This window comes from Coturnix japonica, chromosome 5 (assembly GCF_001577835.2).
Source record: "Coturnix japonica isolate 7356 chromosome 5, Coturnix japonica 2.1, whole genome shotgun sequence".
Classification (NCBI taxonomy): domain Eukaryota; kingdom Metazoa; phylum Chordata; class Aves; order Galliformes; family Phasianidae; genus Coturnix; species Coturnix japonica.
Window position 1 is genome coordinate 6,407,169 of NC_029520.1, and position 26,381 is coordinate 6,433,549.

Genomic DNA, 26,381 nt, shown 5'->3' on the forward strand with positions numbered 1-26,381 from the left:
GCCAGTAAAAATTGACTAATGTTTAGAAAGATTTCTGTTTAAAGCCCTAAAAGCTCTGAGCTTTGCCTTCAGGCTCCAGTGCTTAATGCCAACTTGGACCCACTCTCCATGAGTTCGCCTCGTCTCTTTCTGGCTCTTAAAGTTTTGGTCTCCTTAAAGTCCAGAAGCTACCTATTTGTCAGTGTAATTCTATGCTATGTATTTTTCAAAAGCTGTTATTCATTGATTTAGTTGGGTGTCCAACATACTGGAAGAGAAGATGAATGTCATTTCTTGTCACTATTTTTTGCACTATGCTTGTCTTTATGGACTTATATCACAACCTCTCCAACTTGTATCATTTTAGAATGAATAGTTCTAAGTTCTTTCTTACATGAAAGTTGTTTCACACTTCTGATCCTCTTCATATGTCTACATGTTTTCTGATTCCACTCTATCCTTTTGAGAGTGTCACAAGGGCTGTTAATTCTGTTCAAACATATTAAAAATTGAGCTTATAGCACAGTGGAACAAGTCAACTCAGAAGGCAGCTGGTATGTCCTTTCCTCCCATCAGTAGTAACACATAAGCTATAGCACCTCTACCACTCAGATATCTATTTGTCCCATTCATTTCAGTCAGATTGTCACCTAAGGGATCTCTCATTTTTCTATTAGTGCTAATTAGTGACAACACTTTGCATTTTACAGTGGGTATCCTTAGAGCTGTATTTTCCCTTGCTTTTGTTGTCACAGGTGGAACTGGGGACAAAAAGCTTTAAATCCTACCACCACTGAAGTTGAAAACTGTACAGGAGCCGTGATCTCACACTTGAAATGAGAAAGGGCTGTTTGAGTCCTCTGATTTAGTTCTTCTCAAGTGATATGCTGACCTCTGGAGGCCATCGACAGCTGTTATAATTACAGCTCTTAGCTTAGCATACATCCCTGTCAGCACAGGCAAAAAACTATGTACCCAGAACAAGGAAAATCCAGCTATCACCTTCATCATCCCCAGTGGCTTATTGCAAAAGCTTTGTCACATTATCCCTGTTGGTTTGCACCACCTACTGAACATAGTCATGGTACTAAGGCAAGGTGCAGGTGCACAGTCATTCCTTGGGCCTGTGCATGGGAGCACACAATGAGCACTGTGCTGCCAGGCAAGGTCATAAAAGCAGCTTAATTGCAGATGCCTTTAAAGCTTTCCAGGTCATCATGCCCTGTTGTAATGTCTCTCTCAGGGACCTCTTCTTTCATGCTTCTCCGTTCCCTGAAAAAGTAAACTCTGACAGCAGCACAACAGTACAAGAAAGGAAAGGGGTGCTTACAGCTTCATTAATGTCCATAAGTTCATGGCAAGAAGAAAAAATGGTACAGATGATAGTAGTCAGCTATAAAGCTGCTCTCCCTGTGGCCTCATGCTAATGCCAAACCAAGACAGATAGATATCAAAGGGAATGTGTTACACCATGGAGGGTGAAGTTGACCCCAGCACGTGGTGCATACTTCAGAGGCTGGGCAGCATTCTGCCAGTGGTCCTGACACTGCCAGGGACTCTGTCAAAGCGGGCAGTGATTCTGACTTTTCAGAACTGCTACAAAGAGGTTTTGAATCCTGTTCTGACCTCGTGCTGCACAATGGTAGAAGTGGCACCAGGATAACTGAAATGGCAGAATTACATTGGTGTAAAGATGGCATTGATGCAATCAGGAGTAACTGAGATCATTACAGAGCAGACTTCAGGCATTTATTCCCTAACCTCTTTGCAGTGTAGTCTTTAACCTTTCTCAGACCTTCTGCAGAGCTAATTTCCACACTTACACCTCATAGAGAGGTCTGACTGAAAATACTGTAAGGGACCTCATTACCATCCAAGCTGAGATGAGGTAATAATGTCAAGAGTTCAGAGAGGCTTTGCACTAATGAAAGCAAGGTCTGTGTTTTGTTCCCACCTCTTAAAGTGCTTCCTGTGTGACTTCTGGCAGTTCAGCGAAATATTCTGCTTCTCTGTTGGTCACTTATGAAATGGAGATATCATCATCACTTCCTCTTCAAACAATTTCCAAACATCCCAATACACTCATTATTTTGTGTAAGGTACCACTTACACTGGAAAAAATAGTTTAAATCCAAATGAATATATTTGGAATGGAATGATGCTGAAGGGTGGGTGTTCTTATTTTATTATTATTATTTTATCTAGTCTGTGGAAGACTTAAGCAAAACTGGAACACAAAAACTTGTGCCAAGAGAAGAGTCTCCACTTGAGTTGCAGTATAACTCTGCCCCTGTCTGTATAATTATGTCACTCTGTAGATGGACATTTCCTAGCCAGATAAACCCTTAGACATCACAGAGCGTGACGGACACATGCCAACAAATGGAAGAGGTTAAAAAACAGTGTAAAAATCTACCATGTACAAAAATGCAAAGATAAATACAGCAAAATGCTGTAGTCATTCCTAGTATTTCTTCTGCTGTCAAATTACCGTGTGATGTTACATTCATCACACTGTTGTGAGTTACCATTTTTTTCAAGCCAGCTGCATATCTCATATTGTTCATATTGCTCATAAGTCATATGTAACTCCTGTTATTTGAGTCCAGGTGGAGGGAGAAGAGGTTTCACTTGGAATTGATTCAACCAGCACTTCCCCTCCTTCCTCACAAGTGTATTCCTTTCAGCAAGGAGTCTTTTCTTGAATAAAAAGAAAATGAAATATTCAGAAAACAATGATGAAAAAATAAAAGCAAAAATTAGTTAAAGTCAAAGAAAAAAAAAAGCACGGTAATCTGAATATGACTTCATTAGCTGATATTCCATTACAGCGTCCTTTATGTGTTTTCAACACCGTCAGTATTTTAAAAGGCATGTCATCCCTCAAGATTTCCCTTCTTTGTCCCCATTATTCAATGTCATGGTAGGAAAATGAGAGCATTACCATCAATATTACTTTTTTAATTCCATGTCCTTGAATAAGGGCAATAAGAACCCTGCATAATAGAGTTTTCAGCAGGGAGAGTAAATGGGAATCGGTTGTTAATTCGATACAGGATACAGAAGCTGACTCTCCCTTCTCTGTTCTCAAGGTAATACTGTGCCTCCAATTGTCATTATACCCAAGAATCAAATTATTGGAATTCTGGACACATCAGCACAAAACCGAAGACTCCCTGCCAATTTCGTAGCCTGCTTGGAAGAGAACATCATAGAGCATCACTCATTTATACGACTGCCAGCCTGAGATTGTAAATTCAGAAAACAAGAAGGCCTCAGGTGCTGCACTTTAACACGTCTTTCTGCTCCTGAATCACCCCCCTCCTCACTACCCCCATGTACAAGGTAACATTTTATCTCTGAAAGGCAAAGCTTTCAACCATCTGCTGGGATGAGCACAGCCTCTGCATGGCCTGAATGTGAATTGAAAATGAGACTATTAAGTCTATTAATTGATAACAGTGACTTCTGACTTTGAAGGAGATTCATGACACTTGGAAAAATAATCTATAAAGATTTTTGTTGCTCTAAAAAGACAGTGCAGCATCAGCTTATTTCTCTTGCAGCAGGTTCATCTCTTTTATTGCACTGCAGGCAATGGAAATTTTAATGGACACTGGGAAAAAAAATGATCTATTCCTCAGACCCACAACAGAAAAGAAACCATAAAAAGGCATAGAACAGAGAGATGCAGATATGATATCAGAAAACATTTAAGGAACTGTAATTAAATTAAGATTCACAAGTCTATCCACGAGACAAAGATTAAACTGGCAGAAAGTTGAACCTTGTTTGAAGCGACTTGTTCCCTCCCTTGTCCCCTGCTGGGGGTTGTTTTGTTCCAGTCTAATGAGATGGCATATTTCTGAATGGTTCTTAACATACCAGTAGATCTCTGCCCATTAGTTAATCAATGTATTACGTAGAAGTGAACAATGCTCGATGCCTTTCAAGTGCCTTGCAAGCAGCAATTCATTGATTCTTCCCTTTTTAAGATACAAACCCCACTCCATAGGTGGGGAAACTGTAGCTCAAGATTGACATGACCTGCTTAAAACTGCACAGTAACTCAGCCAGACTTATACACCACCAGAACTTAGGTCTCCTGACCTAAGCATGGACCATCTTGCAAGCGCTGTTTAAGCAAGTATCACTATGGCATGGCCTGACCCATCCAGCAGTATGGATGCAGCCCCCTCACATCCTCAAATACAGCCTGAGCACCCAAGGGTAGCTTCAGATAGCAATTTATGGATACATTCTGCGAACTGTCTGGAAGTGATTGGTACAATGATGATGCATACTTCTACCCTGTTTTAAATGGTTGGATGCATACAGCTCAGCTGTATGTGTTGCAGGACCAGGATTAAACAGCCTGTGGGGGCATTCAGTCATTGGTGGTAAAAACTCATGAACTTCTGCTAAAATAAGTGCACCTGATAATGTCTATGGCTTATTCTCTGCATACCAACCATTTTACTGCTTGCAGCAATGCTGGGGTAATACTCAAAATCTCTTTAAGCCCCCTACTCTATATTCTTGACAAACAGTACAGGGATGATCAAAAAGCTGTTCTTGCATTACTTCCCCATTACAAATTTGGTTTGCCAGTATGTAATTATTTTTGGTGGAAAACATATGATGCATGAAAATCTCACTTGAGGTTTTCAGGGAAGAGATATTTCTTTTCTAATGCCAGGCTGAATATGCTATTTCCTGAGTGCTTCCTGACCATCTCTGCTGTCACTCTGTGGTATTTTGGTTATACATGTATGCTGGTGTAAGTGAAGCCTGAGACCGAGGGTAGATAGAGTGCATGAAGTTTTATTTCTGTGGTGGTGCTCGAATAGGTGGGCAAAGGGGGATGCTGCTCCAGTATGACTGGAGTAATAACAACCAACCTACAGTGCTGACAGAGGAATAACCTCTTAGGGCCGGGACCCTGGGTGATGGGCAGCTGAGTCCCTACTGCAGGCTCCAGCAATCTGAGTGCCTAGAATCCTGACTGCACTGCTACTGTGGCATGGTTATCTCTGCAAAAAAATAACCAAACACCTGTCTTGCATCTCTTGTCAGATAACGTTAACAGTGTATTTCACAACACCTGTAAGTCACTTTTGAGGTACAGGCTGTTTACTTATTTGCATTTATTTTCAAGAGGCGGTCTGAATAAAACTGCACTAGGACATGTGCTCTTCCATCTGGCAGTATCTTGCAGCATCTTGACAGCTACATTAAAAAGTCCATAGATGTCATGTTGCTAGCTTAATAAAATGTATAAGACCTGGAATTATACACCTGAGGATGTCTTGCAACACTGGGAATTTCTAGGTCCACTTGTAAGACAATGCTCTGTCACAATATGGTTGCATTTCTCTTACAGGAGGTGTGAGCACTGAATTCCCCAGGAATTCTTGGAGCTGGACCAGCAGTGAGTTTGACCCAGCGTGCATGAGAAGCGTGTTGTTCAGCTGATAAGGGAACCGAGAACATGCATCAGCAAACACAGTTTGTTTATCCCGTAATAACTGGTTTTGAGTAGCACAGCAAAAAGTGGCTGGGTCTGCATGAGGCAGATAAGAGCTCCTACCAAAAGGACGAGCAAAGGGCACGTGAGGCTTCCTGGAAACTTCAAAACAGAAGCCTTCAGTGGGAATGGATGACTAAGGGAATTGCAAAGGGTTTCTGGAGTCTTTTATCTTTGCACTACCTCTTCAAATCCGGCTCAACACTTCAGTAATTTATTGTTGCCATCATCTGATGAATGTTCACTGGGCTCAGCCTTTCTCCTGCCGCACAGGTTCTCAGAGCCAAAAACCCCACTGCTGGAACCACAGCTAGTGGTCGTCTCGTTAAGAATCTCAGCTAACAACCCAAAGAAAGAACACGTGGAGCTGAAAAGTGAGCCGCTATCTGGTTCGCACAGATGGCTTTTTTCAGGTGTGAAAGAATCAGTAGTAGCAGAGTTTTTGAAGGGGCACATGTTTGTTCTCCATTTTCCTCAAGCAAAGAAAGGCTTTCAGGGTTTCTAGGCAAATGCAAAAGCAGCATCAAATCAACCGGGTTCCCAACACTTCCCACAAGAGCATGGAATATTTTTCCAATGCTTGTTTTCATTGGGATCCTTCACACATGCCCTAGGATGAATCGTACACAGTGAAATGCTGTAAGCACGTGAAATAATGTAAACTCCCAAAACTTTATTAAAGCCTTTTTTTTTTGGCCAAATTGAAATTAGCTGTCTTGGGAGCGTGCACGTATGATCTCCTGTGGGCTCCTGAGGGCTGTTCTCTGTTAGTATTACTCCAGCATGGACAAATGCACACATACAAAACAAAAGAGTGGGTATCAGCATTGCTGGGCTCTGATGGAGGCCCCTGCTGACTGCCAACTGTGCAGTCTATGTTGCTCATGTAATTTAATGTGTCAGCTTTTAGAGGCAAGGATTGTGTCTTTCTATGCTATTTATGCTCTGTAAAGCAAGCAAGACTTTTACAAAAATTACATGGATTTTTCATTTTCAGTTTACATTTTCAGTCCTATCTCAAAAGTGATTGATGTCCAAGTACATTGTGTGAAAGGAAAACCACCTCTGAACTAAGAAACCACAGGGAAAAAGAAAAACAACTTGGTTATGTCAGTTTGTGTTAACATGAAGACCTTCCTCTGCAGAAAAAGAAGCAATATATATATATATATACATATATATATAAAGCAAAGACTATTAAAATTATGCTGTAATTCATATCTTTGCAAACATAGATAAATGCCTGAGTGCCATTTCAGAGTCGGAGACTTTTGATTTATTTATTTGTTTTTGCTAATGAAGAAGACAAGCATGGAATCACTCAGACCTGTCCAGCGCAAGGGAAGAATCAGAGATGTCCTGATGACAATCTTGGGCAGCCACTGTAGACATGAGCATCCATGTAGGGTCACCCAATAATTCCAAAACTATCACAGTTGTATTAGCACAGGACACCTTCCCTAGCTCATTTCTGCCTGAGGATCTGCCAGGCTCAGAGGCATGAGGGTCAGAGAGTCTAATCCATCCAGAACACTTCTGCACTAAGGGACCTGCCTGGATTACTATGTTCTTCACACCTCATCTGGTCCAGAAGCAGAAAGCTGAGTGTAAGCTCCAGCTGCTCCTTGCATTTCACTGCAACCACAAGATAAAGTCCATTGGTTCAACCCTTGGGGATCCCAGAGCTGGCCTGTGGGTTGCCTTTGACTCCAGCTGACCTTGGAGCTGCCATGGCTAATCTCCTGCTGTGTGAGAGATTCAAGAAGGGTGTCACTGTCTGTGCATACACGGCTGTAACAAGAAGGGGGGGGTTAAAAACACCAGTTGTTTCATTCTGTCAGAAGAAAGCCTGAAGCTGTATGCTGACAGAAATCCCATTTGTTACTAAAATGTCCAACAAGCTCATTCATATGTAATATTTAGTTTATCCACGTACACATTTCACTGAAGTTCTGGCTCTGATCCCTAGAGCTCCATTCTGACATCTTTCAAATCTCATCTGAGATTGACTCCTGTGAAGCCTGGAAAAGTGATTTGCTTATCAGCTCCTATGTAAATCCCTCACCTTTCAAAGGACAACTGATCTATCTTTATGTTCCTTTGACTCACTGAAGTCTCTGCGTGATGATACAGCTCCCATTTATAATTTCCTTTCCCTTACTCCTTAGATGCTGTTTGTTACAGACACTTTTGGGTCGTGGCTAATTTTACATTATCAGACTTCCAAACAAAGTTCATTGCCCTGTTTTCCCTACATGCCCTGAACTTATTCTCTCTTTTGCACATGAAAAAGCAAAAATAATATTATCAGTATAATAACAGTACGCATTTATTTGGGCCCTTTTATTCTCAGTGGTGTCTCTAAGAGGCGTTGTAGTAAATGAACAGGGTTCCAGTGACCTAATTGCACTGAATGAACTCAGATTGCAAAACCCTGTTTTGGCAGGCTCAGGGGTCATAGCTCCATAGGTCAGGTCATAAACTACACGGAGGTTGGGTAATGCCTTACACCCACCTACATCCTGTGGTTTCTTATCGTCTTCTGGCATTTCTCTCATTTGGATACAGAGGTAAGAAGCGAATCTTATCAAATGTATCCAATCATATAGAAGTTAAGGTCAGGGTACTGTAAATGTTAAATGAAGATTTATGTTTGAAACGATTAAAAGACATTTTGTGTTGTAGTCTGTATAAAACGGTCTCAGTTAAGAACAGAGTTTCTGAATGACTCTATAATAGATACAATAGGCACAAAACTCCTGTATTGCAATTCATTGCTCCCTTTCTTGTGTGTCATTCAAAGGTCAGAATCTTGTAAAATCAGATCCCAAACCATGTCATTAAATCCAATAAAAGCCCTAAAAAACCAAAGTGCTCCGTATTCACCCCAGCGACACTGCATTAACAGACCTCACATTCTCACTGCCATTTCCATGCTACCCCAGTGCCACTTTTGCCCATTTATTATTGTCCATTGAGCGCACTATGCAACTGAGCTTGTGAAACACAGACCTTTCGAGAATATAGACATATAGAAGCTTTCCTGACCCAGCCTGGTGAGGTTGGCACATACTTTGCTTGATGATTTCCTACTCTTCAACTTCCCTATTTCCTAAATGGCTTGTAAGCTCCGGGCCTCCTTTCTCGCCCTCCTGGAGCACGGGGCAGCAGGGAGGAGCTGCAGGGACAGGCGGCTGAACTTGTGAAATACAGACCTTTCAAGAATATAGAAATATAGAAGCTTTCCTGACCCAGCCTGGTGAGGCTGGCACATACTTTGCTTGATGATTTCCCACTCTTCAACTTCTCTATTTCACAGAATCACAGAATCACAGAATTATCAAGGTTGGAAAAGACCTAGAAGATCATCCAGTCCAACCATTCCCAATACTTCCCAGCTAAATCATATTCATCAACACAACATCCAGACGTTTCTTGAACACTCCCATGGTCAGTGACTCCACCACCTCCCTGGGCAGTGCATTCCAATGCCTGACCACCCTTTCCGAGAAGTAATACTTCCTAATGTTTCCTAACCATTTCCTAAATGATGTGAACAATGCTGGGTAGATTTGGAGGTGTTCATGCTCATTGTATCATTCACAATGTTAAGGCTGATTATGAATTTTTAATAGGCGATGTTAAAAATGTTTCCTTTGATGATGGCTGCGATATGTAATTATCACACCTGGTCCCTTGTTAAACTCTCCGGCATTGTTTCCTTAGCAGAATGACAGTGCCGGGCAAAAAAGACATGAAGATTTTGGAAAGGGTCCAGAGGAGGGCCACGAAGATGATCAGGGGGCTGGAGCACCTCCCCTATGAGGACAGGATGAAGGAGTTGGGTTTGTTCAGCCTAGAGAAGAGAAGGTTGCGGGGTGACCTCATTGCAGCCTTTCAATACCTGAAGGGAACTTACTCCCAGGAGGGGAGTAAACTCTTGGAAAGGGCTGACAATAGCAGGACTAGGGGAAATGGTTTTAAGTTAAAAGAGGGAAGATTTAGGTTGGATGTTAGGGGGAAGTTCTTCACTAGGAGAGTGGTTAGGCCCTGGAACAGGCTGCCCAGGGAGGTTGTGGATGCCCCGTCCTTGGAGGTGTTCAAGACCAGGTTGGACGGGGCCCTGGGCAACCTGATGTAGTAAAGGTGTATGTTTGGTGGCCCTGCCAGGCAGGTGGGTTGGAACTACATGATCCTTGAGGTCCCTTCCAACCCGGGTCATTCTGTGATTCTGTGAGGTGAGACCGGCGGCCTGTGAGCACCGGGAGGCGCTGCAGGGACAGGGCTGAGCCGGCAGCGGGATGCAAAGCGCGGTACCGGCCGGCAGGGGGCGCTGCGGGGCGGCTACCGCCGACAACGGAGCGGCACGAGGGGCGGCCCCGTCGGCGGAGCGGTGGGACGTCTCTCAAGATGGCGGCGCCCCTGGACATGGAGCCTCCGGCTCTCAGCCTGGAGCTGCTGCCCACCGACCCGCTGCTGCTCATCCTCAGCTTCCTCGACTACCGGGATTTGATGAGGTAAAGGCCGGGCCCGGGGCTCCGCGGGAGCCAGGGGGAGGGAAGGACGATCGTGCGGGAGGCGCTGGAGGCGTTCCCCGGGCCCCGCGCAGCGCTGGGCCGTGGGTCGGGGTGTGCTCCACTCCCAGGTCTCGGTACGTTCGGGCCGGCTGGTGCTGCATAACTTTTGGGATCGCTGTGTTGGAAAACGGGGTCAGGAGAAGCGTAACTGTGGGGGATGTGAGAGACGTGAAGGCGAAGAAGCGAGCAGGGCACGGTGCTTAAAAACATATGTCGCTGTGCAGGGGAAAGGTTGGTTTCTTCTAGAGAAGGCATCTTAAAGCACTGAGAGCTTGAAACAGCATTGCTGTTTTGTTAAGCGAAAGGCAACGTTCACCATTTCCCCCCATTACCTGTTGTTTTTATTTGTATTTAAATTACCGAGTGGGGGATGAACCAATAGCTGAGTTAATGGCATGAGTAATTCTCTGAAACTCTGATATGTGTGGGCAAACAAAGGGCAGTTCTGTTGCCAGCAGTACAGGCGGTTTATCTGAATGGGCTGTTGTTTGGGGATGGGGGAAACCAGACTAAATTAGACAGGAGGGACCTCTCGATCAGCACAACGTGAACCAGAGCTGCAAGCTGCTCCGTGCAGGGTGGATGGTCAGAGCTGCAGGTCGGACGGTTGAGATAAGAATAGAGTTTTAGCTAAAACCTTACCAATAAAGTGATTGTGAATCACAGTGATTGAAATCAGTGCTTCAATAGAGAGGGGAACGTGTGTGAATCAAGTAGAAGGTTATCAGTTGTTTTTGTAGTGAGGAAAGCGGATGGCATCAGGGAGCCTTATGTTAAGTAGGCAGCAGGAAAGAGATGAAGCATAATGGAAGTAAAAAATTAAACAGCGGGATAATTGGGTAAATTCAGAGGAGGTGGCTTAGTAATTGATAGCAATATAGTGAATGAAGGCAGGCTTAATGCCTGTTTTTGTTACGTATTTGATAAAATGAGGTGAATATGCAAGGTCAATTAAATACTGGTTTGGTTTCTTGTTTGTAAGTTCAGTAATGGTAGTTTTGTTCAGCTTTCAGTTCGTGGTACTCAGGGTTTTAATTGAGGACATCTCTGGTCTTCTTGTCTTTGTTTTAGTGGCATGTATACATACGCTATCACAGACAGTCTCATTCCCCCTATATTCCACAGGTTGGTTAGCCTGGTGGTCCTTAAATGTTGGGATTTTTCATTATTTATGTAATTAAAGAGAATGGTTTTAATTGAATCTTTGACCAGGTTTGAAGCCACGTGTTACACAGTTACCACAGTGACTTGTTTCTTCCAAGCAATTATAGGCTTGGTTGATCATTAAGGTTGGAAGGATCACTGAGATCAGTGAGTCCAGCTGTCAACCCACCACTGCCATATCACTAAACCACGTCCCTCAGGGCCACATCTGTGCCTTTCTTGACTCCACCACCTCCCTGGGCAACCTGTTCCAGTAACTCCAAGATAACAGATTTCAGCTAGAAATTTAACTTCAAGATGGTTTTATTTACAAATAAACTTCCAGAATGTTGCAAATGAAGTTCTCACATTGCCAGATGTCAAGGTCTTGTTATTCGTGAGCAGCCATGAATCAACATTGTGTCTCTAGTGGGCTTCTGCTGGGATGACTATGAAATTCCAAGTGCAAGCCATTAATAGGTGTTGAGGAGTTTCTTGTTTGAAAGCAAGATGTGATTCTTTTAATTTTCTGAAGCAGCAATGTTACCTGTAACACAATGGAAAGAGCTATGTATGCTCTTCATAAGAGCGAGCTCTGTATCTTACTGATCGAGATTCCAATACAGTGACTATGGTTGTGAAAAAAAATAAGGTAGATGTATGGGAAATTGGTAATCACAGCCTGAACCTCTGATTAATCAGCTGAGGTAAGTGTCGGGTTAGGTGTGGGAGCACAGGTGAGAGTAATTTAGCTGTGCTCCCGGAAGGGGTGGAGCTTGACTCCATCTCCTTTAGACCTCATTTAAGGGCTGACCACCACTAAGGCAGCATCTCTTGGAGATTGCTTCCCAGTGAAGATTGCCTCAGCATTTCCCAGCGAAGGTGTCCATATCATTGAGTTTTTCCTTATAAATAACCTTTTGAATATCTGTTATGATCTTTGTATCATTCCACCTTACAGCTGAGATGGGCAATTCAGGTAAGGAAGCAAACATAATAACTGGCCTGCATTACAGGAATGCTTACTTCTGGTGGATTGTAATCATACCCAAATCTTTCCAATTATGTTTGTATTGGAAAAGACCTGCAGGCTGACCTGCTTTACAAAATTAATTAATTGCTGACAGTTCTCAAAGCGTATACTTCCATTAGAAAAGTAGTCCATGGCTTACGCAGCTGTGATGGAAACGGTTAACCATTGTAAGAATAACTCTACAAGGGATAGCTAATGAACTGTCAAGCTTTCTCATTTATTTCGTGAGAAAGCAAGTTACAGTTTACTGGTGTGTATTTATCCCTGTTTAGTTTGCTGCTTTTCTGCAATCAAGTGTAATGATCTTGTATTTATAGCTGCTGCTATTTGAGTCGGAGGTTAAATCAGCTATCAAGCCACGATCCATTGTGGAAAAGACACTGCAAGAAATACTGGCTTATTTCAGAGTAAGTGTGGTTGCCTTAAGCCTTTTTTTCTGTTGAGGAAAAAAAAAAAAGTCTTGTATGCTATTGCACACATTACATTGATGAAAGCTTAATGGAAAGTTCTTAATGTGAACTTAAATGGGGAAGGTGAGGGAGTCAGGGCTCTACTAAGAACATACTATAGGGCTAGTTTCTGACATGCTGGTCTCCCTCCACCTAGGAAGAGTAAGTAATCAAGATTGAAGGAAATGTCTACAAATTACATTGGAGGGTGAATATAAGCTTAAACTGCGCTAGTTTTTCTGATTTTCCAGATCAAATATAATCTTTTCCATCACCCCTCTATCCTTCCTACCCCCCCCCCAAATCCTTCCTCAAGAAATAAGGCTATTCTGTCCTTACAAGAGGTTAAATATATATATTATCTGTATATATAAGAAGTTAAAATATATATATGTATATATATTTAATGCTGATATGAAGGCATCTCGATAGCTAAATTATTATGCGGTTGTATGGAGCTGTATAATACTTTCAGATTCAGAATGCTTATTGGAATCTGAGGAGCTGAAATTTATCCTTACACAACGGTGGAAGAGCTGCTACACTTTTGGAGGCAAGCATGCTTTGTCAGATGTCAGTGAGCGTTTTTTAGGCAGCCAATATTTGAGTAATCTGCTGTTGTGCCCATGAGCAGAATTGAATATGCAGTAATTCTTTCAGAAATTGGCTTTCTGGATAGCATACAGCATTCTTATTTAACTATCAGGTTTGCTCTTTAATCCTTTTTATTGGGTAAATAGAGGAGTTCATGACTCCTTTATTTGACTACTGCAGTAGGTCAAAAAATAAGATTTTTAAAGGCCTGCAAAGTGGTTTAGCTGTTTAACAGTTCTAACACTTGGTACTAGACAATATTCTTCCTTTGAAGAAATTGTTTATCCATACTTCCCCTGATACCGAGTACTAAAAATGTATCTTAAATTTGTTCCAAGTTGCTGTTGAATAGATGTCAAAATTAACTAGACTGGTGTGGCTTCCTATGACTGAGAAGTGTTCCTGGCTTAATATTACACATACTGTTTCTGCCAATGACAAAAATTAACAAGTTGGTTTTACAAGTCAAAATATTTAGGCTGGTGTTTAAAAGTTCTTTCTTTGTGTCTACTTAGTGAGGAAAAAATTCGACGAAATCAGAGCTGGAAAGCTATCTTCATCAGTACGTATTCGGATCTAGGAAGATACATCCAGTATTATGCTACACTGAAAAAAGCCTGGGATGACCTAGAGAAATACCTAGGACAGCGGTGTCCTCGGATGATTGGTTCTTTGAAAGGTACAGTGTGATACCTGCTTGCTTTAGTACATGGATGCCACTTGATTTATTTATTATTTAGTTTTATACTGCTTTTGTCTTAGATGTGTGCATCAGTTACTGGAGCCCTGGAAGTGAAAGAGATGTGCTCTCCCTTCTAGTAAATAAGTATATCAGACCACATGTATAGCCCTTGCAAAGCTGCTAGCAATCCAGAGGCAGTCTTGAAGTGAACGAATTTACCGTTGTTTTGCTTTCAGAAGCTTCTTTTTGTCTACTAAAAGTGGTTAGAATTGTTTAATTTCTGCACTTAAGTAGTGCTGGAAAGCATTAGCAGGAACTCTTACAACACTCAGACATTTATGGTACCATTAGTACGCACTTTGTATCACTGAACTGTTAACTGATGCCTCGCAATAACTGAGCATGCAAAATCCCCCCCGGAGTGTGTGTGTGTAGATATAAGAATGGTTATTCCCTACACCCTTCTGTTGATAATTGAATGTGAAAATTCCCCAATTTCACTCAACACGTTTGATGCTTCATGTACAAGATGAATGGTGGCCGTAGCCAAGGGTTTTTTTTTCTGTTAATGGTTGGATTGGAAACAGAAAGAAGCAACCCCTGAAGTAATATTTCCTGACTGTCAGCTAATAGCAATATTGTGGGGGAAAGGTTCATTTCACTAGCTGAAGGTTGGTGCTGTATTAAATAATGAGTTAATGTAATCCATCTCCTTCCAAATATATGTAGTAATAGTTCTATGCCTCCTGGTGTACAGGTGTTACTAAATATTGTTTGTTTGATCAAGATGTTTACTAATTTCATACTTTGTATTTAAAATACTTAATCTGCAGTGATTCCGGCTACTTGCTTGGAACCACGTTTTTACACAATTGTGTTCCTAATTTTCCTTGCTTGTATGTCTGTCAGATCACTTTCTCTGAATTACAAGTTTCAAAATACTTTGAAGTATATATTCTTGTTTATTCCCTCCTCTAATGCTGCCTCGTAATACTCTGTTTCTTTTTGTACACAGAGAGTGTGCAGGAAGAGGATCTAGATGCTGTGGAGGCACAGATTGGCTGCAAACTCCCTGATGACTATCGATGTTCATTCCGTATTCATAATGGACAGAAGCTTGTTGTTCCTGGGTAAGCTACAGAAATTACTTATCAATTTATCAATCTTCTGTATTTTTTAAAATGTCCAAATGTCTGCTGACCAGGACAAATGAAACATTGAACGTATTATAACTGAGGGACCACTTGTACTGATATTGATTGTACAGTTGATTATGTTCTAATCTTAGAAGTAACTGAAAATGTAGTGTGGATTTCTAATTGTTCTTCACACTTCAATCCTATTTCCTTGAGTACCTTTATTTATTTTTTTTATTTTCAATATCTGAAACTTCCAACTGTTAACATACCACTGCATGTTGCCTTCCTGAAGTTTTGCTTTGTGTTCCATAAGTGGACTAGATTCAGGCTGCAGTCTTCATGATTTGGTAACTTTTGTTCTTTAAAAATGGTTAAGGAATAACTTCCAAACCAGGCAGTCATTCTCAGTAGAATCTAAATGTCAATTTTTCAAATTAAGTTTTCCAAGTAGAAGGTTTTATGATTATATATCTGCAACTAAGAACTCCATTTACATCAACATTATCATGCAGGTGAGTGCAACGGATTTGTACCTTCCAATAATGAAAAGATTTAGCAGGTCAGCGCTTAATGAACGAACACAAGTGTTAGCAAAAGATAAAAAGCTGGGGCAAATCATTGCAGTGTCTCTACTGGGTGGAGCTTTCATGTTGCCCTGCCAAAACCTGCGCTAATAAAGCAGGCATGGCTTCCTTTAATTCTGGTGTTGTAAGCACAGAGGGTATTTGGGAAATGGTTCTATGCAGGCATAAGGATGACTTCTGGTTTTGTTTCCTTCCTTAGAAAATACTTTTTTTTTTTTTTCAGAGGAGGGGTAGTGTCCTGCCTAGTTGTGTAGGTTTTAAATGAGACACCTCTTTCCATTTTGAAAGTGCCTCCTTTTGTTACCTGATAGACTAAGAAATGGTCATTAGTAACTGCTAATACATTATTGTTGATCATTGGATAACTAAAAATTTTTATGAATGCAAATCTGGCTCGTAATGCTTACTATATTTGATCACTTGGAAGTGATCAGAATGCAGCTCTGCAGCCTGTGTGTGTTCTGCTCTCCCTACTGCTCTTTTACTCCCACTACACTCTGCCTTGATGAGCAGTGTGCCTGTGGAGGGGCTGCAGCAAGGGTCACATGCATTTGGGTCTGACCTTAGTTAAGATAACTGCCGGTGGGCTGTGTTCTATTGCTGTGCCCTCAAAAGGAGGCTGCAAGCCTCCTTGTCAAGAAGGCCACTTCTTGACAATCCCCATTGGTGAACCAGTTATTTCTGACATGTCGGACCTTGGAATAAGAAAGGGTGTCACACTGCAAGTAGAAGATATAGTGTTACTTTGGGTCAGGCTTGCTTGCTGACCCCACAGTTCATGCTCCGTAGTGGGACTTGAATACTTGCAAGATCAGATCCAGGAGAAAGAATTTAGTGAGTTCACGGGATGGGTGTGTTAGACCAAAAATGGAGGACACTGAGTCTAGATGTGTTTGCCAGTCACTGGTATGTGACACTGGGAGTCTTTGTCTGGATTTTAACAAGATTACATATGGAAAAATGAGAGGAATGGAACCTGTTGCCCAAGGTAGGAGCAACTTAGATCATACAGGCGTGTGGCAGCTTGTGCCATGAGTCACTGCTTTCATAATGCCAGCAAAAGCTTAGTGTGTGCAAAAGTTTGCGTCTGAGAACATTAGTGTAAGGCAAATTAGAAGGGAGTATGGGTGGGGAGGTGTAGATTACAAGTTTGTTTACTTGCATGAGGAAGAGAAGGTTGTGGCTGTTTATCTCTTTGGGGAACAGGAGAAAAATGAAGTACTGTTTATAAAGTCAAGATTATCTTCTAGTGCTGCAATCTTGACACAATTTATAATCCAGTCCACATTAGCCTATTAAATGACATTATTGAAAGACCGCATATTGGAGGACTAATTGGTCTTAGCCTTAGGAATATTTTCTTAACTACGGTATCAAGAGTACTCAGTTGTTAACAGTGGCCCAGTCTAGTTTGTTCAGGTAGATAAACCTTGGACTTCTAGTGGCTAACAGCTACCTCTAAAAGGAAGTGAACTGTGGAGTCTGGATTTTGGAGTGGATATCCTCTGTGTGATTTTGTGTCTGTCTGCCTTAGTTTTTATATAGAGATTTAATCTCTCTGACTCCTGAGTTGTTTCCCTTCTTTACTTATCAACCTTTTCTCCAAAGCATAGAGCTCATAGTTCTGATCAACGTCTGTTACTATAGCAGCTTGCTATTCTAATTGAAAAATTGTGGATGCTCTGATGATACTGGAATTAACTTGCACAAAACATGAAATATCTTGGGCTATTATGTTAAGCTACGTAGGAAATGGTGCCAGCTGTAAATATGTAGCCTACGGCTTCTTTGTAAGTAATTGCAGACAGAGTGGGAATCTTGAGCAGTTTAAAATGGTTCTCTAAGGTACAAAAATGTACAAGAAAGTGCGAAAGCAACTAAGCCTCCCTTTGAGAAGATTGGTACTGAGAGCTAAAACTTGTCTCTGCTTCTGCCTGCTATTGTTGGATTTAATATAGCTCTAATATGATTTTATAGCATTGTTAGATTGAAAACTTTATTTGCATTTTGAGTGATATCTTCTGTTTATATCCATTCTGTTTACATATCTGTTTTTTGTCTCTTAAGGTTGATGGGAAGTATGGCACTGTCAAACCATTACCGCTCTGAAGACTTGCTGGATATTGACACAGCCGCTGGGGGCTTTCAGCAGAGACTAGGTCTGAAACACTGTCTTCCCCTGACTTTCTGCATTCATACCGGCCTGAGTCAGTACATGGCCCTGGAAAGCGTGGAAGGAAGGAATAAATATGAGATCTTCTATCAGTGTCCAGTAAGGAGGATATGCTTATACTCATGAATGTAGATCTGTAATGGTTGATAGTTCATGTTTGATGATGGTGAAACTCTCAGTGTGAAGTGAATGGCATAAGACAGCATGTTAGTTCTAGTTACTTGTCCCCGAATTTCCATCAGATTTTAATCAAAGCCCAGGAATGGAGAATTTATTAAGGCAAAGCAACTTGCATGAAGTCATCAATGTCTATAACAGTTTCCAAATGGCTATAGCAATTTTCATAAGATTGTGCTAGTGGAATTACCTGTATTGGACTATGTTAGTTAAATTTGTTGAAACTGTGGCAGGTGTGTACTCCTAGTTTCTTGAAGGAGGAAAAGCTTTTCTGCTATGGAAGATATGCTGAATCTCCTCTTCTAGATGTAATAAATATAAACCTTCCTGGTTTTAAGCAAGACTTAATTTCCAGTGACAGAACAAATTCGTCTTGAGCAGATCCTTTATAGTCTATATTATTCGAGTTTGGGGTTTTTTTAAATTCTTGTAGCTGTAAAATTTTAAGATTGGCGTTATTGTTACTATTGAAGCTTAAAAATTTGTGTTCTTTATGGTATATTTGAAAATCTGACTGAGATAGAATGATGAATTAAGAAGCAAGATTATTGGTTTAGTGGATATAGGGAAGGCATTTCCTATGTTACAGTTCAGATCTTAAGTTTTAAACTTGCAAGTCTAATGCTTTCTTTCTAAAACATCTGTAACCTCCTTTCTGTTTTAGGACCAAATGGCTCGCAATCCATCTGCTATTGATATGTTCATTACAGGTAATACTTCAGAATAAAATACTCTCCAAAATGTTTTAATTGCACTGTTGGGGAAATAGATGCCTTTTTTTGTCAGATGAAATCAAGCTGTGCAGTGCAGTTGACTTGAACAAAGCAAGTGTTCTAAATCCTTGTCTGGTGCTTTTAAGACTAACCTGTTTTAAAGCATCAGTGGTTACTTGAAGTGATTTCCCTATTAAAGTTTGCCCTTCCTTGTGCCTTGTATACCAGTTTTGCAGTGTATTAACCTGTCTAACAAAATGAGCAGAGGCTGCAAAATAGCCATCATGGGTGTGATGTGAGTGGTTATTAAATATAACATCCAAGTGGGCGCAAAGAGTTGTTTGTTTTTTTTTTTTCCCCAGTAGTTTTTGCAACAGTGTTAAAAGTTCAAAAATATTTTGTGACAAAAAATAGCTGTGATTGATAATATGAAGTAATTTTAATGTGACATAAACAATCCAAAATGTGTGTTACAGAGATCATACTGTAGAACGGACCTTGAGCCCTAGGATTGTCAGAGGAAAGATGCAGCAAAAGCTCAAGTGTAATAGTTTGGTTACTTGCTTCTCTCCACCTGAGGATGATGCTTTAAAGCTACTCCACAGCCTATTCATATTGTTCCTTGAGCTTGCTGCTTTTATGGAGTTGAGTCAATGATGAGATGATCTGATGACATACTTAAATGTACTGATTGCGCTTGGGTTCATCTCAGCATGTTGCAGGAGGGAGAGGAAGCTTATACAACATTTATCTAGGTTTTCTTGAATGTTGTAGAGTAAATTGGTCTATTTTCTCTGTTCAGAGTTACTTTATAAACAGTTTGTATTTTGTGGATTAGTGGTAGAAAGGAGGATAATAAACGTAGACTTCCTTAAGTTCTCAGTACACATAGCTCTTGCTAAAAAGAAGTGGTAAGTACATGAAAAAATCTAAGAGGAGTGATCAGTACTCAATAACAGCTCAGTGTATGTTAGGATAATGATTTCTTACTACTTCAGTTACATTATGTGTGGTTTTGTGTGACTAATATTGACAAACAATTGAAGAACTCTGTGTACTTTTCTACTGAACTCTGCATCACAATGCTTGGAAAATTTATGGCTAGAAATAGAGCCAGTATCTCTTGTATAAGACTCGTTTCTTTGAAAGTTGAATTTGACAACTTGACTGTCAGCTTAGAAATAAAGCTGCTCCTTAATAATGGCTGTAGAGGTATGAAAACCTTTTCTCAAGCAATGGCTGTACGTTAAGGAGAATCCCAACTTGTTTTGAGTGATTTTAAGTTTACTCTTATGGGCGTGTAGTGGGAGTGCAGAGTATATCTGTGCCTTGTCCCTGTTCTAAAGAAAGGGAAACTTTGCAACTTGTTAACAGATTTCTTAGAAAGAATTGATGTGAAAACTTGCCTATCAAAGCTAAGTTCATAAATCCACCAGCAGCTTTGCGTGCCTCTTGTACGTGGACTAGCAGGAAGGAGCTATACAAGAAGAATGCTCAGCTAAATCAGTGTTCCTTCTAATTATAGTAGAACAGTCACTATAAGGAAAACATGATGAGAGACACCAGTGTTTGGAAACTATGATTATAATGCAAAACACTTAGCTAAGATTTTCCTCAATTGCTGTGGTATTTCTGGAGTATGTACTCTTAGTTCTAGGTTGGTTGCTCCAAACGAGCTTACTAGGTTGAATGGACTGGAATACTGGCTAACTCATCTAAGGAAGTCTGAGAATTTATTGTGAAATATTAGAAATTAAGTTTTTGCCTCATGCTGTTTATGGAAATGATCTTAGTGGTAAACTTGCTTATCCTTACAAACACTTCTCTTTGACAAATAGGTACATCTTACTTGGAATGGTTTACATCCTATGTAAACAAAGTGGTAACTGGTGGTTATCCTATCATCAGAGACCAGATCTTCAGGTATTGTGACCGAAACTTAAAGCCTCACTGCAATATGTCAGTGTTTCTTTTAGAATGTAGACCTCTTTATAAGTAGTTATGGGTATTGGATATAAAAGCTAATAGTGGGGGGAGGAGGGAGTGCATGAAATATTGCAGATACAGCTTTAAAAGGTAATTAAATATATATATATTTATATACTTACGAGAAACTGGAATTTTACAGAATGATTGTTCTGAAGCTTAGCTAATGCCGTATTATTTATTGTTTACAATGCATGTGCTACAGCTGCAGGGCTGTTTTGAGTTATTAAGACAGCAATTGTTCCATTGAACTGATCTATTAAAGTAACAGTGCAATGAATAAGTAAATGAACAGGACTTGTTCTGGTGTTTAAATAATCATATAATTTCTTCTGAGTATAAGAGCCTTAGTTTTGTCAAACTGGGGTTCTACGGAACCCAAGTTCTTGATCTGAGATTCAGTGTACTTTAGGACTTGCTATTTATTCCACAGAAACCTAACATAAGAGCACATCCTTAGTAACCAAATATCTTCACTGATTTCAGATGGAAACTGTATACGTAGCTTAGTGCAAGCATTAATGCAGTTAGAAAGAGACACATAGCTGTATGAGTTTGTGAAGTGTATGTAATGAAGACACTGTGTACATCATTTACTTAACTACCCGATGAAAAACTCAGAATCACTTTAAAATCTAGCCCTGCAGTGCTCTTATTAGTGATTAGTTAATCACGTATTTTCTGCATTGAATCACAGAATCACAGAATTACCCGGGTTGGAAGGGACCTCAAGGATCATGTAGTTCCAACCCCCCTGCCTAGCAGGGCCACCAAACATACACCTTTACTAGATCAGGTTGCCCAGGGCCCGTCCAACCTGGCCTTGAACACCTCCAAGGACGGGGCATCCACAACCTCACTGGGCAGCCTGTTCCAGGACCTAACCACTCTTCTAGTAAAGAACTTTCCCCTAACATCCAACCTAAATCTTCCCTCCTTCAACTTAAAACCATTTCCCCTAGTCCTGCTATTATCAGCCCTTAACCTGTGAATGTTCACAGCTATTTGCAGATTTAACTTTTTCTTTTTTGTAGGTATGTGCATGATAAAGAATGTGTTGCTACCACAGGAGATATTACCGTTTCTGTATCTACATCTTTTCTACCTGAACTCAGTTCTGTACATCCACCGCATTATTTTTTCACTTACAGAATCAGGTAAGAATAATAACAGAGCAACATAAAACACCACAGGAAGGACCTTTGCAGAGTTCACATCATTAGTTTTTTGAATACTGCACATAAATTTGTAAAGTTACTGAAATTAATTGAATGTATCTGAATGTGCAAGACATGCAGTATTTAATTAAAAACAACCATTTAAATGTTACCTAGGAACATAAGGTATCTGTCAAGTTGGTAATTGCTAAAATACATGATGTGTGAGGTAAAAAAGTTACAGGTAACTCAGAAAGGGAGCAATAATGATAAAGAGCAGAGACATGCAAGTGGATACTGGCAACTGATTTAGTATACCTACTATACCTAATAGTATACCTTATATTCAGTAAGTTGTAGGGTTTTTGTCTCCCAGTCTGCTTTGAGAGATACCCAAGACTGCCAGAGCTCTTAAAAATATATGAAAATAGTGACATAATCATTGAATGTGCTGTTTGGCTTCTAGAATTGAAATGTCCAAAGATGCTCTTCCTGAGAAGGCTTGTCAGCTGGACAGTCGATACTGGAGAATAACGAATGCCAAAGGTGATGTAGAAGAAGTTCAAGGTCCTGGAGTAGTTGGTAAGCAAAAGATTACTTTTATAAACCTAATGGAGGATGTTCTGGTGTTTAAGTATAAGTTTCATAATATGTATATTAGCCATTTTTTATGGTGATGTGGTGGTTTGTATCAACACGATTTCATTGCTTGAAGGAAAGATGTGTGCATCCATCTGTTTGATCTTTAAAGTTATTCTGCAAGCGTAGTTTTAACATCTTGATAGTCTTTCTTCAAACAGTTCTTTTTAATGCTAATAGTTACAGAGCATCATTTCTGCCTCTACTAGAATCTGAAATGATCTGCCTGAATGTTACAGAGTGCTGCTGCTCTAGCAAGGTGCTAAAATACAGTTATGCATCAACACTTACTTACTGTGATCTAACATCTTATCAACAGGGGAGTTTCCAATTATCAGCCCAGGGAGAGTCTATGAATATACCAGCTGTACTACTTTTTCCACAACGTCTGGATATATGGAGGGGTATTACACCTTCCACTGCCTCTACTACAAGGAAAAATTCTTTAATGTTACGATTCCCAGATTCCATATGGTGTGTCCAACGTTCAAGGTGTCTACAGCACGAATGGTAAGCAAAGATGCAATTCAGTTTATCTTGGACTTTCTCTCTCACCTCCTGTTCTCACTGAACATTAATATTAATAGTAGAATATAATTGTGTGTCTAAACTTCAGTAGTGACTTGAAATGCATTTCACTAACTCTCTTAATGAGTTGGGAAATCAGGAAGATATTTAGCTTGCTGTTGATTATTGTGGTTTGGAGATTGCGAGCTAACTTTAATTTTGCTGACTGTTTTGGAGCATTTAGACTTGCTGGCTTTATTTATTGTACGACTTGCACAGCTCTCTTTTAGTGACTAGTTCAGATAGGGCTTAAAATTTCTGTGTAAGCACCGAGTGTTTCCTCAGGGATAGGCCTCTATTTTGCCTTTGAAAAACGGGACCAAGTGTATTTGAAACATCACGTTACCGGTAGCTATAATAGAAAGTGCCAGCAGAGGTCGTGCTTATACAAGTAAGCTAGAAACACTTTCCACTATGAATGGAAGAGGTTACAATGTGAAAATCATTTAGTTTGATCTCTTTTGTTCTACCGCTACTTTTAAAGGCAGTAATGACCCTTTGTTTTTAAACTGCTAGTATTAAGAAATGAGTCGCTAGGGAAGCTGGTTCCAGATTGTGATTCTACACAGCTGTACGTATGGAATAATTAAGGCTAATGAAAATGTATTGAGTTGAAGATCAAGTAGTTTGGCAAAATGATCTCTAGTGTAAATTAAGCTTTATAATTTTAAGGAACTTCTTTTTTAAGACTTGGGTGCAGTATCTACCTCAGTTAATTGATGTGATAATTTAGATTTCTAATTTTTCTGGGCAGACATTTGTGCTTTCTTATAAGCTGCTGAAATACAGGATTTTAATCAAATATGAACGTGTTTTGTATCAGGAAACAAATCATAATGAATATGCAGTGGATGAAGACGAAGATTCCACAGACACTGATGAATATGAAGATCGCCGTAGAGTGATGGACATTCCTGCACCTTCTGGGCGCTGCCCACATCATACCTGATTGGGACTTCTTTCCAAAACTGTTTTCAGAAGCTGAACTCTTTGGGGCTAGTGCATAAAAATATTTCTGACTATTGTAAATGAACTTTCTGTTGCTCATCAGGGCAACTAGCATGAATGTTGGTGCCAGCTCTAATATTCAGCAGAGTGTAACTTCTTTTTTTTTTTTCCCTGGTTTGAAAGTGCTGGGGGGGGGGGGGGGGAGGGAAGGAAGTAGGAAAAAGAGAAAGGTGTTTGGGTTTTGTTTGCTTTTTCCCCGGGTGCAAAACAGCGTGGTAGTCTGAGATAATCATATGTTGCAGTTTTAAACCATTGCCTATTTATGATCACATTGCAAATACAGTGTGGGGGGTTGTTTTTATACAGGCATTTGAAATTAGCAATAGACAAAGAGGCAAAAGAGGTGTATATTGTCCTTTCTCGTGAGTTTCTACTGTTGGTAATTTCTGCTAGGAATGAAGTTTGCAGGTTGGTTGATATATCCCGTTTGGGTTAGATCAGGTGCTCTGAACGCTCTTTTTATTAACATAGAACCACCGGAAAATTCTGATTGTCAGATAAATTTGGAGTGAAACTGGCCTTATTTTTAGACAATCTGTCTGTCAGCTTGATTTTACGCTAAATGACTCTGATTGAATAATGCCTTTTCAGAATGTAGTGCACACACATCATCTGCCACTCAGTAGAGAAATTTCTCAATGACTACAAAGTATGAATTTGTAAATATGTTTTGAGTTTTTCATTATATGATGTTTGCTGTTCAGACTTTGCCCTAGTTGACATTTATGTTGAAGCATCATGTTTCCCTAAATCCTCTGTGGGTTTTTGCAACTACAACTCCTGAATCCCCACCTCCCTAAAAACAAAGGAGCCTGACAGAACACCAGATGACTAGAATCTTTATATTTAAAGAAGTATCTGTTTGCTTTATCACTTTAATTTTATTTCCGTTGTCATTAATAAACAACTTAACTGCCTTCTTTGCTCTGAGCTGTTACGTGGGAATGCTTCTGACAAGACTTGAACTAAACTGGTAACTGGTTTTGCTGTAGTCGATCCATTTTTTTTTATCACATCCAGAATTAGTAACTCCGATGAGTAATACCACTATATTGTTGTTACAACTGGATCTTTCAATTGCTGAATAGCTACAGCTGTTACAGAAAGCCTGAATGTTTGTTTGTTTGTTTCCCAGAAGTCATTGTCATAGTCGCTGGGTTCTCAATGAGCTCATCTTGCTCTTGTGCCACGCAGCATTTGGGTACATCTTCCACAGTGGCAGACTAATGAATACTGAATGGGACCCCTGCAACAGTTCTTCAGGTGAAACATGCAGAGGAATAAAACGAAAGAAAACAGTTGCTTCTCATTGAAGTCTGAACAGCAGTGTGAATCACTAGAATAGGTTAGACGTGTTTTCACTTGGAAACCCCTTCAGTATTAACTGTTAGAAGAGAATGTGTTGGAAATGGTCATGGCTTAATGCTGTTTCTTAACAGAAGGTTCATCATCAGTTAAAAGGATCGGTGAATAAAGGTTGGGAAACCAGTATTTAGCAGAACTAGAGCTTATTCTGCTGCAATCTGTCTGTTGTGTGTTTTAGCAACTGTTAACTGTTTAACTGTGAGGTCAGGGCCACACCGTAGTCAGGAACAGGATCTGCAGGTTCTAGCAACCAAGGTCATTATGTTCTGTAGAAACACTTCCCACAACGATTTTGTGGGAGGGTTCCTTTTCCTTTTGATTGTTACAAGGGAAGTGTAACTTTTGCATACTGTTGTGTAAGGCAGGATAGGGGACAACACAGTCCTGTCAGCTTCTAAGCACTTGCAACCCATGATCTGATTGCTGCTGGCGATCTCCAGGCTCCTGTAACAGCAGGTATGAAGTACAAACCTACTGAGGTGGGGAGAACAGCTGGTTGCTGTTATTGTACTAGCTGCATTTCTAGGTGGTTCTATAAGATGGCTTCAGGCAGCTGTTTCAACACAGCAATGTATTGCCTGGAGTTACCAGAAGCCGTGTTGTTGGAGCTCTTGGTCATGCACAGTCCAAACAGGGCGTGTGTCAGTCTCACATATCCTACCCAAAACTGAAACATCTGCCAAGTTGGTACAGAAAGTGAAGCAGCTGAAACTGTGGAAAAAAACAAGGCATTAGTCATGTGTGCGTGCAGAAATCTTCACTGGGAAAGAGAGAAGCGATTGTTGGGATCCCACTGAGGAAGATGGCATTTCAACAGCGCTCTGGGTGATGCAGCACTTTGGGTAGAAGCGTTGGAAAATGTTACAGGGCTTCCACTTGCCAACTGCTC

At 40.5% G+C, this 26,381-nt stretch overlaps 1 protein-coding gene across 1 annotated transcript; it reads left to right on the forward strand.

Annotated features, from left to right (window-relative positions):
- Positions 1–9,868: 9,868 nt before the first annotated feature.
- FBXO3 (F-box protein 3) lies at positions 9,869–25,109 on the forward strand. The gene is made up of 11 exons (XM_015863590.1): positions 9,869–10,023; positions 12,577–12,666; positions 13,818–13,981; positions 15,000–15,114; positions 17,775–17,979; positions 18,722–18,767; positions 20,609–20,693; positions 21,791–21,913; positions 22,380–22,495; positions 22,872–23,062; positions 23,943–25,109. Exons 1-11 carry the CDS (start codon positions 9,917–9,919, stop codon positions 24,066–24,068), a joined length of 1,368 nt encoding a protein of 455 aa, XP_015719076.1. The 5' UTR covers positions 9,869–9,916; the 3' UTR covers positions 24,069–25,109.
- The last annotated feature ends 1,272 nt before the right edge of the window (positions 25,110–26,381 follow it).

Coding starts and splice junctions, on each gene's coding strand:
- FBXO3 (XM_015863590.1), top strand. CDS start 9,917: ATGGCGGCGCCCCTGGACATGGAGCCTCCGGCTCTCAGCCTGGAGCTG. Junction 12,667..13,817: donor AAATACTGGCTTATTTCAGA/GTAAGTGTGGTT, acceptor GTGTCTACTTAG/TGAGGAAAAAATTCGACGAA. Junction 22,496..22,871: donor TCAAGGTCCTGGAGTAGTTG/GTAAGCAAAAGA, acceptor TCTTATCAACAG/GGGAGTTTCCAATTATCAGC.